Source organism: Tympanuchus pallidicinctus, unplaced genomic scaffold, assembly GCF_026119805.1.
Source record: "Tympanuchus pallidicinctus isolate F22 unplaced genomic scaffold, pur_lepc_1.0 scaffold17, whole genome shotgun sequence".
Taxonomy (NCBI): Eukaryota; Metazoa; Chordata; class Aves; order Galliformes; family Phasianidae; genus Tympanuchus; species Tympanuchus pallidicinctus.
Window position 1 is genome coordinate 7,764,702 of NW_026294690.1, and position 17,202 is coordinate 7,781,903.

Consider the following 17,202-nt stretch of genomic DNA (forward strand, 5'->3'; position numbering starts at 1 on the left):
ACCGGGCTGCACACAACAGCCCCCTCACATGATTTCTGTGGCCTCTATACGTTTAAACTGCAGCTTTTCTCATGTTTGAACATCATGAATGAATCTGCTTAGCAGCTCCTTTTTCTGAAAGTTTCTGGGACCTTAATTACACTTTACGTCCTTTAACCATTTAACAAACTTAGTTTGAAATGAAATAAAATTCCAGATAGTAAAAATATTAGTGGATAGCAGTCTACTCAGGCTTAAGAGTATGGGGAATACCAGCCAGAATTTATTCTCCACACCTGACCATCGGTCTGCCCTGGATTCACAACTGTTTATGCAGACAAAGAACTGAGCCAGGCTTTGGCAACAGCAGACTCACACAGCACTTCTAATCAAGTGGCTTATCACTTAGAAACAGGCTTATCTAAGCTTATCCTTGGCCAATTACACGGAGTTAATGGAATTAATGTTTCATGCACCTATATATTTCCTGCTCTCTGAAACAAAATGAAGAACAATTATAGTCTCAAGAAGAATTAGATTAACACTTCAGAGCACCACATAAACTAGCTAGCAGCCTACAGCCTGTCTAGTAAGTGGAAAATGCCAGATTATAGCTATTTTCTGGCAATTTTCAACACAAAAGGTGAATGAAAGATAGAAAGTAACAGTTACTTCTACCACACCTTAACTGCAAACGTTCCCAGAAATTTTTTGAGGCTGCTATTTCTGTAGCAAAACATGGAAATAAAGTAACCGGAAGGGAAAATGACATTTTACAACTTAACTTAAAAAAAATGTATCTATTCCATTTGTAACTAAAGAGGCCAACTTCCATCAAAAAATAAAAAATAAAAAATAAAAAAAAGAAATATATAATTATCTGAAAATATCAACAACAGAATCTCACACCTGCTTTAAAAATATAGTCTGAGTGTATAATTATAAGGTAGCAAGTGTTCAAAAATATGAATGGCAAATATTTACAGTGCGCTGACCGGAAACTGAAAAAGCCGCAAGCAAACAATCCACCACATTAAAAACAACAACAAAACACCTCACATGAACCTACAGGGCAAGAAGAGTCAATGTCTAAACTAAGCTGTACAATCAATAGGTGTATATCAATAGGTATGCAGAGGTTAGGCTTAGTAAGATTATCACGGTGGAAAGATAATCAAAATAAATTGAAATGCTCAGTGGTGTCATAGGCTTACAGTAAACTCCACAAGGAATACCTCCAGAAAGAGATCCTTCCCCAGTGGATGTCAGCCTTTAAACAGGATCTAGGATAGGTACAGCCAGGCTTCACCCCTTCTGGTAGCACACGTGAATTGCCTTCATCTGTGCTCTCACGGCTGACTCATTGCTTGCCTCAGGTGGTCAAACAGAGGTTCAGGCCATGATCAACAGTTCCCATACATGAGCCAGCATGATGTTATTTCCCTTACTGAGCTAAGATGCTCAAAGAAGAAAATGCAGTGTGTTGGCAAAGGAAGATTGTCTGCAGCAGGAGAAAAAGTGGCCTTCAAGAGCTAGGGTACAGAAAAACGCTCTTGAAAGGAGGATTCGCTGTGCCTTAAAAGGATAGGGCTCATTTCCTGAAAATCCCTTAAAATTTCCTGACTGTTCAATCACAAACCATTCTCTGTGCCTCATTTTTCCATCTTAAATTAAAAACAACAACAACTTTATTTTAAAATGGTGTTTTGAAAATTAATTTGTTAAATCTTAAAGTGTTAACAGGGATTACTGTGAGAATAGATAGAAAACAATATCTAAAGGCTGCAGAAGCTCTCTTCTTACTTTTTGACAATCAAAGCAAAATTTGGCAAAGGAAGTCCCTAACAAATGTGGGACAAATTAAGATTTTTCTTCTACCTTTCCTTGAGAGAATAATAGATCACATTTATTGATACTTCTCCCAACTGTGAAGAAAAGAAAAAAAAAAAAAAAAAAAAAAAAGAGAAGAAAAGAAAAGAAAACCTGACTGAATAGAACAGCTCAGTTAGAAAGGACCATCAAAGATCATCCAAATCCATCTGCCTGACCAAGCTATGCCTAACCAAAAGGTAAAGCATATTAAAACATTACTTCTCGTACACAAAAAGTAGAAAGGGAAGACACAGTCAAGCCACAGAGCATCTGTTGCATGCAAATCTCTCCCCATTGTTAATATACCATTCTAAGAAAAGCCTTGGGAGTATATTTTCACAATATAAAATGTGTAAAGTTAATTATCTGGCACCACTCAGAGGCAGAGCAATGGGAGGGCACTGGCTTTGTTCCAGGGGTATTTTGGCCAGAATGCAGATCTGAGTATTCATGCAGCAAAATGAGGCAGTGTCTGATACAGCCATCTGTACAGAACATTTGAACATACTCAAAAGGATTTATATGAGGTGAGGATGTCATCTAGAATCACTACTAAAATACATTATGATCTTGTCTCTCTCTAATTATCTCTCTTTAAAAAATGAATCACTTCACAAAACTTTGTATATGTTTCTGATCTAATGTTCCTTTTTTCCCAAAAAAAGAGGTTGAAAAGAACCATGATGATCATCTAGTTTCAACCCTCCTGCTATGTGCAGGGTCACCAACCACCAGACCAGACTGCCCAGAGCCACATCCAGCCTGGCCTTGAATGTCTCCAGGGATGGGGCATCTACAACCACCATGGGCAACCTGTTCCATTGTGTCACCACCCTCTGAACTGTGTTGTGAATTCTCACCCTGTGACGGCCACTCCCACACTAGGGATGCTGCTCTGGCTCAGGGATAGGTCTGCCCATCAGCACAGGGCAGAGGAGAAGCTCTGCCTCCCATCAGCTGTGGGCTGCACAACCTCTGCAAGTCTCCTCTGCTTGAAAAGAAACAGTAGAGAATGTATTTGTCAACAGCCAGGTATACAGAGATACCGGATAAATTCTGCTGGTATCAGAACAGAAGAGTCAGAGAGAAACGTCTGTTTTTAAATTGGAAATATGTACTGATCAGAAAAATAAACAAAGATTTACTCTCCACACCCAAACAAATGAATGATGATGGCAAACGGCTGAAAATTAAATTACTGTTAAAAAGCACCATAAGCTGTCATTAAAATATCACACAGCTGCGTTGACAGAATTTGCTAATTGCTTAAAACACAACACTAAGAATACCCATAAACCTTTTTCACATTTCTTATGTGAAAAAGAACAATTCCAGACTTGTTTCATGGCTGCTTAATTTCAAGAAAGAAGAAAGTAAAGGGGTTGGACTGGACGGCTTTTAAGGGACCCTTCCAACAATTCCATGACTCCATGATTCTGTGTGTGTCCATGCTCAGAGACTATCTGTGCATAAAACCTGTATGAAACTGCCGTTTAAAACAAAATCAGAAAGTATATAAAAAAAAACCAACAAAAAAAAAGTTTATAATAATACTCTGATAACCAAGCCTTCTTTCTTCTTCACGTTGAAGCTGTTAACGGCATCACACCCATTTGTTTATTTCACAGTTGCCAAATCTTAGATTTCTCTGTGATAAAAATTTTCAGCAGCTTAATTTTTTAAAACAAAATGCAAATGATTATGGATATCACTAACTTTGCATCATCTTGCAACTGCTCTAAACAGGAAGTATAAAGAAGTTTTATTTAAAGCAAAAATGTTACCAATAAGAACAAAAATGATTTTGGAAATTTTATTCCTGTCATGTAATTTGAGTGGCTTGTAGCATGGCTTATAACATCAGTAGAAGCAAAACAAATCATACAGTCTTCTGCTTGGGGTGACAGAGGCCAAAGCAATATAAAGAGTAAAGTATGACAGTTTTAATAACACGTTAGTCACTTGCACGTTAATCTTCACTAATGTGAGTAGATTTTGCTCCTATGAACAGTCCCACTGTTCATAGAATTGTTCCAGTAAGTGGAAGTGTCAAGAGACTGTTTTGTAGGAGGGAAGCACCACACCTGGTACTCTTGTGCTGTCCTTGGCATTGCTAAGGACCCACAGCAATTGTGAGCTGCAGCAGATTACTTACAGCCCAGAGGTGAGCACCAGGAGAGTGGACATGCACTGATCAATAACTGAGACAAAGTGACCATGAAGCATTTACTCACACTTGAAAGAGACAAAATAAGCTGCAACTTCTTACTTTTAAACATCACTGTCAAGTTAATGTATGCATGTTCATAATTAATAAAAAGGTCATACTTTTCTTATTAAGCCTTTGCTGCTTACATTGGAATTGCAACTAAACATTTTAACTTAATATTTTTTTCCATACATACTACACGCTTTATTCCATTAAAATCGTACCCTTATTCTGTGGCAAATTTTCTTAAGTAGCAAACTTTCATATTAATTCTGAAAAGATATTGCAGTGTTCTTACAGGGATTTTCAAGATGATACAGCAGATTAATACCAGTTTAAAGAAATTCTCATTTATCAAACACGGAATTATTTAGTCAGCTGCAGAGACAAATATACTTCCCTTAAAGTTTCAGACCTGCCAACATCTTTAACCAAAACAGGGTATGAAAAGGTTAAACAATTAGACCATTGCACATCGTAATTTCTCATCATTTCATTGCAGAGGAGAAAACACTTTTACAAGGCTCACAAACACACTTGTTGAGTAACATACAGCTCCATGCAGTATAAAATAAAACAATACAGAGTAGAATGCAACTTGAAAGAGATAGAAAAGAGTTTCTCACCCCTCAAAATAAAACTGGAACTTTGGTTTATAGGAACGGCTATGCCCATATACCCTCCTCATCATCCTGTGTGCCAGACATTAGAAGATGCACAGAGATGTTAGCATTGGAATGAAAGAAGAAAAGGTTAGTTACTTTAGTGCACATAAAAGATACTGTTCTTGCCTGTTAAAACATTTTTTTTTTAACGTAAGCCAGTGAAAGCAAATGAACAAATCTGTGTTAATAAACAAGAATTTGCATCTATAGCAACCAAAAACAATGACTTAAACATTTTTCCCACCCAGTTAAGACAGTGTGTAGGATGTAGATTATGAGATTAAATATTAAAAGATTATCTATTTTTTAACTGCACGCAATTCAAACCAACAATGACAGCAGAAACAGATTAAACCTTGTAAGTAAATAAAGAAGTAATTACTATAATCAAATTGTCTTACATTTTGTTTGGTTGAAAGAAACAGAAACTGCTACAGAATTAGAAAAATCTGTTGTTAGTGAAGTCTAATATGCTGTTAATTAAATCTATCTTTTAAGCAAATCTTAAACACTGCACATTGTTTACAGACAGTTTTTATCCTTTATTCCATTTTTTCATCATTAACATCACTCATTCATTCACAGTTTTTATGTTAGTTCACATAAATGACAAGTACAAAAAATCATAGCAACTTTATGTATTGTTTTTAAATAAGGGGACTATTTTTACTGTAGATATACTCAAGGGAGAAATAAATATTTTACATTCATTATAAAGTTGAAGTTAAAAAGGAAACGAAAAACATGAACTAAACCAAGAGAGTAAAACATCCTTCCCTAGATGTGTTTACTGAAGAGTACATATTTTACAATGATGCACACACAGACGTCAGTGCATATATCTTGATGTAGTTACAGTGTGCCAAATGCTGATGTGATACCAAGCTCCTAGAACAGAGGTGCACCATGTGTCGTGTTTAACTCAGCATTTCAAAATAAAAAAAAAATCTTATCATTATCATTTTAGATATCCTTAAAATTAACTCCTTGTTAAAAAAAAAAAAAAAAAAAAAAGGTATTCTGTAGTTTTAAAACTTTGAAAGTTAGCTGATGTAGCATATTGCTGGCATTTAATTAAATCTAAAAATTAAATAAAATGAATGGTAATTAATTATGATTGAAGCAGACAGGAATTTTAGCTTGAAAATATACAGTGCCAGTATCACTACCATTCCTAGTCCATTCTTGGAATAAAAAAAGAGCTCCCAGATGTCAACTGTTATTAAAAACCAGATGTTAAGATAGATGTCTTGCATATTGCTGAATTAAGTAAAGAAATCTGACAGTCCACTATAAACTTAGCTATCATTTAACACAGAAGAAATGTAGGTAAATTTTTTTACTGTTAACTTGGAACAAGTCTTGGTTCTACGGTCTGCACAACTACAACACAAAGCAAAGATGCAGTAAGCCCTGAATATTCCTAATTCTTTTTGGGAAAAAAAGGGGACGGATTCTGCAAAACATCCAATTAGCTGGATTCGCCTCAGTGAAAATAGAAGTCTTTCCCCCAGAATTCTGCAGGAGTTACTGCTTTTCAGACCCAGTAATGTTAATTGAATTGACTTTGAAGTTCACAAGGGCTTTCCCAGAGTAAAGGTTGAAGAAAGACTGAAGGGTTTCTTTTCCTTTGAGTGGTTTGATCCTATTTCACTAACAGAACACATTAGGTTAATCTGTGGTGATACTTTTAAAAACAGCTGAAATCAACAAAATGGGCAACTCATTACGTTTCCAAATGACTCCTATCTATGTTCAGCTGTTAGGCTTTTTAGTGCATTACAGTTCTTTCAATAAGCAGATATTCATTTTTACTTCAATTATCCGCGTGAATTTTCTTTTTGGTACTTCTAAATAAGATGAAAAATCAAGTATTGTCAAATACTTTTAAAGAGCATTACATGAAATAACAGACTATACTGTTTGACGCTGATCCTGATATACAATAAGCAATAAATTAAAAGCTGGAGCATAGCTAATGTCAGTCAACATTCTTGTACTGAGTACTGGTCTGTCAAAATAACTTTCTATCTCATTTAATTACACAGAGTCTTTTTGATAAGGTACAGGCTTTGAAAAAATATGTTGAGATTTCTGTAAAGTGTTCAATTATATCTCCCAAGGCATTGTCAGCAAAATTAGCTTCATATAGAAGAATACTACTGAAGAATGAAGGGGACCTGCAGATACCTATTCTCATCCCAAACAAATTCTGTAGTCCCACAGTGTGGTAGAAATGGCTGAGAAAGGCTGCTTCAAAACATGAAGTTATTTGGGATTAGCTGAGTAAATGTTATCAGCTGCATTCACATAGGACTGAAATCCTCTGCACAGTGTTATCATTTGAAAAAAATATAGAGCAAACTCAGAAGACAGAAAACTGTACCTGAAATCAATGATATTTAAAAGGCCTTATGGTAAAAATAAACCTTCACTACAATGTGGAACAAGGACAAATACAGATAAATAAAAAATGTTCTACATCTCTGTGCAGCAGCATGAGACCATTATTAGAATTGCACATCTGGTGTTTGTGTCATAAGTCTTGTGAATATTCGAAAGACTAACCAGATCAGGAAACAGCTACAGAATTAGTCAAAACTAAGCTTGGCAGTGAGAGCCAAGAGACTCAACCTATCTGGTCATTCAGAAAATATTAAAAGATCACTATTAAGTAACACATACAGAAAAGAAAGTTCTTTAGCAGAGAAGAAAAACAAATAGACAAACAAAACTAGATAGATATGTACAGGACATAGACTGGATATATGGTACATATTTTTAAGTAGCACATCAACTCTGTATGACTGGAAACTTTTATATTAAGACATGTTATAGAAGGTGTGTCTAACAGTAATCAAAATAATTTCCCAAAAATTACAGATTTAATGAAGAAATTATTGAGTGGTCAGATCCAAATTATGATCAGGATCCACTTAATCTTTAACATATACAGTTAACAAAATTTTCTTCCCATCTTTCTTATACAAATCTGTTTTAATGAGAATTTCTGTGCCCTGATCTTATTCTATACATTTTATTGATTCTATTGATTCATTTTATTGATTCTTCATTCTATACATTTTACTGATTCATAAATTCATAAAAAAGAATTATTATCTACACTGAGCTGGTTAGATGGACAACTGAAAAAAAGAATAAATAAAAATAAAAAAATCCCAGAACAAAATGCTCACTGGATTTTAAATTCTGAACATTAACAGCAGCCCAAAAAGAGCTTCAACATACTGTCATGTCTTAATTTTTTTTTACTTATAGAATGCTCTGACTTAATGCCTACCATTGAAAATCTGTTCATAACTCATTTTTGATTTCACGCACTAATTACTTACAGAAAAAAAATAGCATTTAAGACTTCCACTAACCTAAGTAGAGGTCAGCAACTTATTATTTCAATTAAGAAAGCCTATTACATGCTCTATTACTGTTCAGATAATTATGTCATGTATTTGTGCCAGGTAATGCTAACCTAAAAATACTGGATGCTTGATTACAGAGTTCAGTAAAAAAATAAAATTCCTGTAGCTGTAAGAGAATGTCAGCTTTCATTTTCATTTAAAAAAAGGGAGATAATTTTATAGTATGTGCTGTCAATTTTTAATGTAATAGAAAACAGAATGTACAAATATAAGATCTGCATGGGCTATTTAACAAACTCATTGATTTCCTGTTAGGCAGTCAAGTTGTTTTCAAGCCTGGACTATCTCCTTGCAGTGAATGGGATAAAAGACATAAGACTCTCAACTATTCTTGTCATTATTCTGCCTGTGACATTTTGGGAATATTTAATGGTGTAAATTATTTTAGAGCTAACACTGTAGAGATTTTTCTGCACAACTACCCAAATGTTCTGGAAAAAAGGCACATAAGTAGTACTGTTTTTATAAGCAAACTGCTCTAAAAAGAAGCTGAAGTTTGGTCTCCACTGATGTTCTGAGACAAATGATGTTCATTACTATTTTTTCACTCCTTGCATAAAATGAAGCAAAATAAAAGCTGCGTTTATGCCTTATCATTTATTAATATTGGATCAGAGGCTTCCAGGAGAATGCTTAGTCTTTCATATCAGTGTGTATCCTACAGAATCATTAATCTATGGCTCTTTCAAACAATAAACTATAATCAAGCATTTTTTGATTAATGTTTGTGTACATTAACTGCTTTTTAAACTTGGATCTTTCATTGGTTTATAGGGTCAAGAATAGCAACCCAGTGACAGAAACTGCAAAGCAACATCTGATTTAGAAACATGCAAGAAGGTGAAAAAAATCAAGAAATACTCTTTGAATTGATAAACTAGTATACATGATTAACTATTACAAAATTATAATGAATTAAAAATAATTAAGTTATCAATTGCCTTATATTTTTAGAACTGACACCCAAGTCTCATATATTTATGTGGAGTACAGTGGTATGAAAGCCTTTGCAAACTGACTATTCATAGATTATTAATTCACTGATCATCATTATGCTAGTCTCTTCTCCTTTCATAGTTTCTCAGTATCTTAAAAGGAAATATCTGTTGTCACTAAATAAGGCTTACTGTTCTCCAATTACCACAAAACCTAATGTCAAAAATTCAACTGCCTTCAGTATAGCAAGATGAACAGTGCTTAGAAAACACTACACAAAGATGTCAAAAGCTTTTTTAAAGATTTCTTCTGTTTTGATATTCTGCTTTAATATTAAAGTATATCTTAATATAAGTTTTGAAAGCATATTTCTCAGCCTTCAGTTCTTTAAGGTTCATTAGATTGAGCAGAAAATTTGAGACAGCGGCCTTCAGATAAAATGACTTACATTATTCATTGGGTTAGAAACAAAGGATAATTTTAATTATCATCTACATGTTCAACTATGTCTAACAAATTTAAATATATCAGATGCCAGAAATTATATGCCTATTCCTATCTGCTCTGCATATAGCATATACTTTATTACTCATGAATGCAAATTAATTATAATCTCTGTGTTGAAGTAGCAACAGATTTACAGAGCAGTATAACTGCTACTGAAAAATGGTATCTGTATAATATACATATCTTGTGGAGGTAATCTGGCTTAATTTGGCTCCATCTCCAAAAATGAATTCCCATTAGCACTGAGTTGTACTGGGTGACATCCTGGAATGCATCTTTCAGCTATACTTCATCAAAAAGGAATTCAGTGCGTCCACTCCAACACAATTTCTGGATACAAACCACAGTGCAGTAAGTGGAGATCAGGAGATTTCCTTCAAGTATGAAGTCTTGATCATAACTAAAACTCTAACATAGATGCATTCAAAGACTGGAAAACTGTATTACTGTGAGGCCTGCTGTTGTTTAAAATTTGGTTACCTGAATAAGACAGTGGATTTGATTCAAAAAACAAACAGAAAATACTTCTGTGAAACTGAAGTATTGCACACATCCCCTCACATTTACAGCATGCAAATATTTCGAGAAACCAATTCTGTAAATAAATTTTTAAAAAAAAAATCATAAATCCTGATCTTCTTTTAGACAGAACCTTTTGCAACACAGACAACATTAAAAATCTGATGAGCTAAGCTTTGCTGGCTCTCTTCCCGCACATAGAAGACCCTTCTGACAAGGCTCATCACATTATCCTTTCATGTGCCGGCATGCTACGAATTAATGTCTTAACTTGGGTTAAATAAATCCCTTGATAACCCACTCATCTCTTGAACTAACTTTCTGATGACTGATTTACCCTTTTCTCTTTATTATCTGTGACTGTTAATGGGTCATTAAACATGTAACTACTGGCTCTGGATGTGAAACTGTGTTACTTACAGCAAACAATTACATTTGCAAATACTAATTTCCATTTGAAACATAGAAATCTACCTGATAAGTAATGATATTTCATTCCATTCAAGAACTTATTCTAAAATCAGAATCTTTTAGAGCTTAGAGAGACTTTCATGTGATACTCAATTTGTAGGGAATATACAGGAGCAAACATCACTAAAGACTCCTCTCATGGACTCCCCATACACGGAACAATTGACTACAGAAGAGTTTTGTGCATGAAGATTTGATGCACTAAGCCTGAAACTGGAAAGAAGAAAGGCTAACAGTGGATTCACGTAAGAGAATGTGTAAAGTTTCAGAAGCTCTTTATTTCATGTTTCATTTCTATATTCAAATAGATAACTGAATCTTTAAAATTGCTTCAGTAATATGGATTTATGTTACAGGTTTATTTTCAAATCATATAAGAAGGGATCCCAATAAACTGTACATCTTGCAGTTATGAAATTTGCCATAAAACTCATGTCACCATTTATTTTATTTGTATATAATCAGGGTATAATCAAACACAAATACTGGCAATGAGGGTAGGGAAAAGGTTGTTTCTTTACAACACTCAGACTAGCATTAACATGAATAAGATGTTTTACCAGATACTCATGCATTTTAAAGCTTTATCACTAGATGAAGGAGAAACCCAATGCTTCTTACAAGAAGTGGCCCGTGAAATCAGATTTGCAATGCAAAAATTTATGGTCCCCTTTGTAGTGAAAGCCTGTGACATGTTATCTCACTTAAGTAACCAGTGCCAGATATGCAACTTCTGTTATCAAGTTACTGTCTCCCAGAAATGCATTTTTGGCTCTCTCAGCTGGTCTAAAGACCTATTTTAGACTATGATGGTGGCAGCTAATTTTTCTAGTAAGGAATATAAGATAAATGTAAACCTCTATATAAGTGTTGTATATTCTAACACACACATTGAGGGGAAGTGAGGGGGAGAGGTTTCTACAGCTAAACATGATCTCAAAAAATTCTTCCATATGTGGAAAAGACTGCAAAGTTAACATATAAATATAGATATATATAAATATACACACCGAGCAGTATGTATACATTTATATCACATTCATTAAACCTCAAAACATAAAATAAATTCATTTCTGTAAGCAAAGGAGAGGTATAACTTTTCAATATACAAAATCCATCTCCTTGAGGTATCATAGACAGCAAAACCTATGCTCTACTTGTTACTTTCAATACAGCTTCGGTTTATCAGGCTCTGTAGTCAAATTACAAATTAAATATAATTAAAAGGCATATGAAAAGTCATCTGGTTACAGTATAATTAAAATTAAGAAGTAGGTGTGGTCAGCAACAGGTAGGAATAACAAAAACACTAATAAATATTACATATTGATATTGATTATTAATTAAATAAAATGAGAAAATTTAAGCACGTTTATAACTGCAAGATGGTAGTATACCAAAATCTAGAACTAGAGAAACCTTACAAGAGAAATTCCAGCTCAGAGTGGATTCTCACATTTCAAGCCTTGTTGTTTTGTTCCATCACAGATACTGTGTGATCTATAAAGAAATGCAGGTATGCAAGCATTCTCCTTATCCTCAAAATCTGGGCTGGAAGTTTCTGTGGAAGACCACTCTAGTTTTCCTTTTAGGTTGGACTAGATAGAAATAGTTAGATAGACATCAGAAGCAGGAAAAATTGTCTGCATCTACTGAAATAAGCATATGATAAGACTTACTGGCTTCTGGAAAATGCTAGGCAGAAATTACATCCTCATTAGAAGAGAAGCATTTGCCATTTAGTAGCATGTTTATAAAAGCAATATAGCTGTTATAACTGCATACAATTTAATAGGAAAATTGAGTATTTAATGGTGACCACTATATAAATAGGATTTTATTGTATTTAATTCAACAAGTCTGAACAACCCATGACATGATCACAAGTTCTGTGTTCCAGAGGGACAGTATGCATAGCAAAGATGAAAAATTAGAGGATACTTTAAAATATGAAAGTATTTATGTGACTAATTTGCACTGCACTCCTTAGATCTCAAAGCAGTAATTAATTCAGCACAATGCCAGTTATTTACAGTGGATATGCCTAGGATTGTTTATTCTGTATGTACCGACAAGAAAACCTTGCCCTGCCCGAATTCCTAAATTAAATAAATCCATGTGACTCTAATGAGCTTAGTGCAGGCTCAGCACTGTGTTAATGCAATTGCGTGCTTCCTTGCAGCCTGAGGTACCAGCAGAACAAGTTCACGTACATTTAGTGAACAGACAAGAACAAGCTCACACCTGCCCAAATACAACATGTAAGCATACAGGATAAAGAAACATACAGAATGTTAAACAAAATCTGGGGTCAGAGATGGAGCCAATAATTCCAATTTAGTGAATTAAACACCCATATCACATGATGTTTAATGCAATAAAATATCTATAAAATATATAAAATATATATATATATATTATTTTTTTTCCTACTTTCCTGAACAACTGAAAGGCAAATTTTTAATGTAGCAGAAAAATCCCCAGACTAGGTACTTCAGGTTTCCAGACATTACAGTTCTGCTGAGATTGAGCGTCCTATTCACAGGCTAATGAAATCTGAAAATTTCAGTTTTCAAATAGCCATGGTTATTTGAGTGAGCTGAAATAATCTGCTTTGTTTTCTGTTTATTCTCCTTCTAAAATTGTGTTGTTTGTTTTTTAAAGACAAATCCCAGTTTCAACATTCTTGAGGCCTATTCAGGAGTTTCAGGTTGGCAGCTTTCCAGTATTGCCACAGAATATAAGGCAATATGCTAATGGCCAGAACTGCCAAAATACACAAAGTAGCATGTACTACTTTTCCTTTAAAATTATACATGGATCTATGTGGTAATTTGCAGATCAGGATCCAGATACCAAAATAATAATTGTTTGACTATATTATGGCTCTGATTTCAAAGTGATACCGCTCTAACAAAATCCCATCTGAACTGTTTGGTGTTTTCCACATTTTCTTCCAGCAGCTCCAAGAATATTTAGTAGTTCCAGCTGATATCTTGTCAAAATCAGTCACCACTTCACAAATCTATAACTCTTCAAAAATCTATAGTCTTCTTTAAGAAGTTACTTCTGGTGGCATACTACTATTTTACATCATTACACTGTTAATTTTCATGCATTACTGCATTAAATTTCTTCTCTCAAATTAATGAAACTACCATCATATTTAAAAACCTAACTGGATTCAATACTAAGATGTCAGCTAGATGGTTCTATAGAAGTAAGTTGACTTTCTTTCTGGAGAAAGGCATTAATGGAAACTTCAGGGATACACTCTGACTCATCACTATCCTAAAGAGAAGGACTTTTCTTTTTGTACTTCTTTGCGAGATTTCAGAGTAATGAAAATCATGATGATGAATTGGAGATAACCTAATTCTAAAACACTACTGCCTCGTAGAAGGGCCATCAAAAATGTTTTAGATATGAACACAATCTCTATGTAGCCAGATGGAATAAAAGATGTAAAAGAACATGCTATATGCTTGCACAACCATATGATATTCCATCCCCAGTTATACCTTTTGAGAGCAGCACCAACTTTCTGGAAAGGAGCCAACTCCTCCAGCCTTATGGTACACCCTATTATATTCATCTTTTCTCAAAATCCATGTCTTTTTTATGAGAATATCATCTCTCATCATAAAACAAAATTAAAATGTACTTGTAGCCTTGGTGACTATGGAACAAAACATACAATTTTGATTCAATTACAGTTTGGGAATTCAGGAAACATTATGAAATGAAAAACATTTTTCATTTTATGCATCTCAAAATCTCCAGATCTATGAGCAGTAAGAAGATTTGACAGCTCTTATTGTCATTAGGATTGGCAATAAAGTCTCCAATTATGAAAATTTTTTGAATCTCATATCTTTAGTCTTCCACTGTGTAGGTGCTGTATCAAATTCTCCCATTTTTTAAGGAGGATAGAAAGAAAGACAAGGAGAATGTAAGACCAGTGAGACTTATCTCTGTACCTAGAAGGCCTTCTACAAAGGAGTGTCGGCATCAGTGGACAAAGGAAGAGCAAGTGATGACATCTATCTAGATTTCTGCAAGACCTTTGACATAGTCCCATATTACATCTTAATCTCTAAATTGGAGAGAGATGGATTTGAATGGTTGAGTATTCAGTGCTTGGGGAATTGGTTGAACAGTCACAGCCAGAGGGTTGTGGTCAATGGGTCTATGTCCACATGGAGGCCAGTCACAAGTTATGTCTCCCAGGGGTCCAATTTGGGACCAGTTGTCTTTAATATCTTTACCAATGACCAATGATCAATCAAGTGCAACTTGAGTAGATTTGCAGACAACACTGGACTGGTGTTACAGTGGTGCAGTTGATATGACAGAAGGCATGCCATCCAAAGTGACCTGGGCAAGCTCAAAAAGTGAGCATGAACATATTGAGATTCAGCAAGGCTGAGTGCAAAGTGTATCATCTCAGTCAGGCAATACTAGATAGATATAGGTAAAGATGGGAGAACTCGCTGAGAGCAATCCAGAAAAGAAGGACTTGAGAATTCTGGTGGATGAAAAGCTGGACATGAGGCAGCAGTGTGTGCGTGCAGCCTAGAAAGCCAACAGCTTCCTGAACTGCATCAAAAGAGAGGTGGCAAGCAGGGCGAGGGAGGGGATTGTCCCCTTCCACTCCACTCTTACAAGGCCCCATCTGGAATACTGCATCCAGGTCTGGGGCTCCCAGCACAAGAAAGATGTGGAACTGTTGGAGCAGGTCCTATTTGCAGCCGTGAAGATGATCAGTGGGCAGAAAAATCTCTTCTATGAAGACAGACAGAGGATGCTTGGCTTGTTCAGCCTGAAGAAGAGAAAGCTCTGGGGAGACCTCATTTGATGCATTCCAGTACTTAAAGGGAGTTTATAAATAAGATGGAGATTGACTTTTTTTTTGTGTGGCCCAATAGTGACAGCAGAAGAGTTAAAACAAAAAGAGGTGACATTTATGTTAGATGTCAGAAAGAAATCTTCAGAAGTTTGTGAGGCACTGGAACAAGTTTCCCCAGAGAAGTTGCGGATGTCCCATCCCTGGAGGTATTCACATTCAGGCTAGATGGGGAACTTGGCACCTGATCTGGTGAATGTATATAACTGAACTACATCCTTGTCACACAAATGTTTTTTTTTAAGTAGAGGCGCCAGCTGTGATTAAAATAATCAAGCATATTTTATACTATGTAGTCCACAAGCAATAACTTGAACCTAGGGCCACATAGGAAAGTTCTCATGAATCTGAACAAGTGATAGCAAAAAAATGCAACTTTTTCATATGGAGACCATTCTGGACTTAGAGGTCTGTCATACATGCCAATAAGAAATGTTTCAGAGATAGCAAGAAATGTAAAACTTGCAGGTAAATTAATAAGTGAATATGGGTGCAAAAGCTTTCCAACTTACATTTTTCCCTTCATAGCAATTGTTACTGAGTAAAAATTATAATGAAAACATGACCACTGAAGGAAAATATCAATACCTGAACCAAATAGCACCACAGCTATTAAAAGTAGGATGCCTGTGTATTTTTCTTCCAAGAAACAAGTAGTACATCAAGATCTTTAAAACAGGTATAGATTCACAGTGCTTTACACCTCTAAGAGTGAAATATCTTACTCATTTTAACAAGTACTAAAATGAATATGCAAATATTTTTACACGCATATATGCTAACATGCGAGTATTTTCTTACTTAAATGTAGCAACACAAATTAGAAATTCCAATATAATCCATAAATATGAAAACTATTTCAAAATTATCTCTTACTCTCTGAGATTCCTGAAGAAAATTTCAGAATCCTTCCCAACATCCACAAAAATGGCCTCTGTGTTACAATATTCACCACTTCCTTTTTTTTGATTGTTTGTTTATTTATAAAATAAAAAATGTTTTCTTATTATAGTGCATAGTACACTATTAAATGGAAAACAGAAGTTTGCAGGGCACATGGCAATCAAAGTGATGGACAAAAAAAGGTGCTGTTTGGAATGCTAAATAATACAACACAGAAAAAATTAAAATCCATGATTTAAAAATGTAAGCTAAAGAAATGACTTGAATTCAGTAACACATATTGACTTTGCTGCTTCCCAAAAGTTTATTTCAGAAAGGACTTTGCTGTGGAACTGCTATTTATTTACTTTACAATTAAACATTAGCTAGGTTAATCCACTGCTCAAAGAGTCGGGAAATTTAGGGATGGCAGTACCTCAGAAGAAAACCTCATCCAACCAGTGTACAAATATAAGATGAAATAAATCAACTATCATGTGCAACAGGTATTTGTGTAACCTGTTCTTAAAAATCTGCAAGAAAGGACTTTCTGCTACATCTGTAGTAAAGAACGTTCATGTTTCTTTTGACTTACAGATTTGCTACACTTACACCTAAAAAAAAGTCTGGTTTGGTTTGTTTGTAGTTCTTTTCTTTCTTTTTTAATTTATTTTTTATTTATTCATGTTTGTTTGTTTTTAATAAATAACCTAGTTACTCCTGGTATACTTTGCCACTCCTACTCTTTCTCCAATGGGCACTGGAACACAATTGATCATCGTCCTCTTTACAACAACATTTTATATATTAGAAGAC

The 17,202-nt window shown here is 34.7% G+C and overlaps 1 protein-coding gene across 6 annotated transcripts in view; it reads right to left on the reverse strand.

Annotated features, from left to right (window-relative positions):
• The window catches only part of ERC2 (ELKS/RAB6-interacting/CAST family member 2), a 424,274-nt gene that overhangs the window by 101,444 nt on the left and 305,628 nt on the right, over positions 1 to 17,202 (reverse strand). For 2 of the 6 annotated variants that reach the window (XR_008205673.1, XM_052678738.1), the window contains exon 20: positions 4,687 to 4,752. The exons of 3 other annotated variants lie outside the window; for them this stretch is intronic. Coding sequence is in view for 2 of the 3 variants with exons in the window: in XM_052678738.1 (XP_052534698.1) it covers positions 4,726 to 4,752 (27 nt within the window). In the remaining variant the exon portion in view is untranslated. Of the gene's footprint in view, positions 1 to 4,686; positions 4,753 to 11,937; positions 12,197 to 17,202 lie in introns of those variants that run through there. One more of the 6 variants, XM_052678737.1, reaches the window with a different exon arrangement.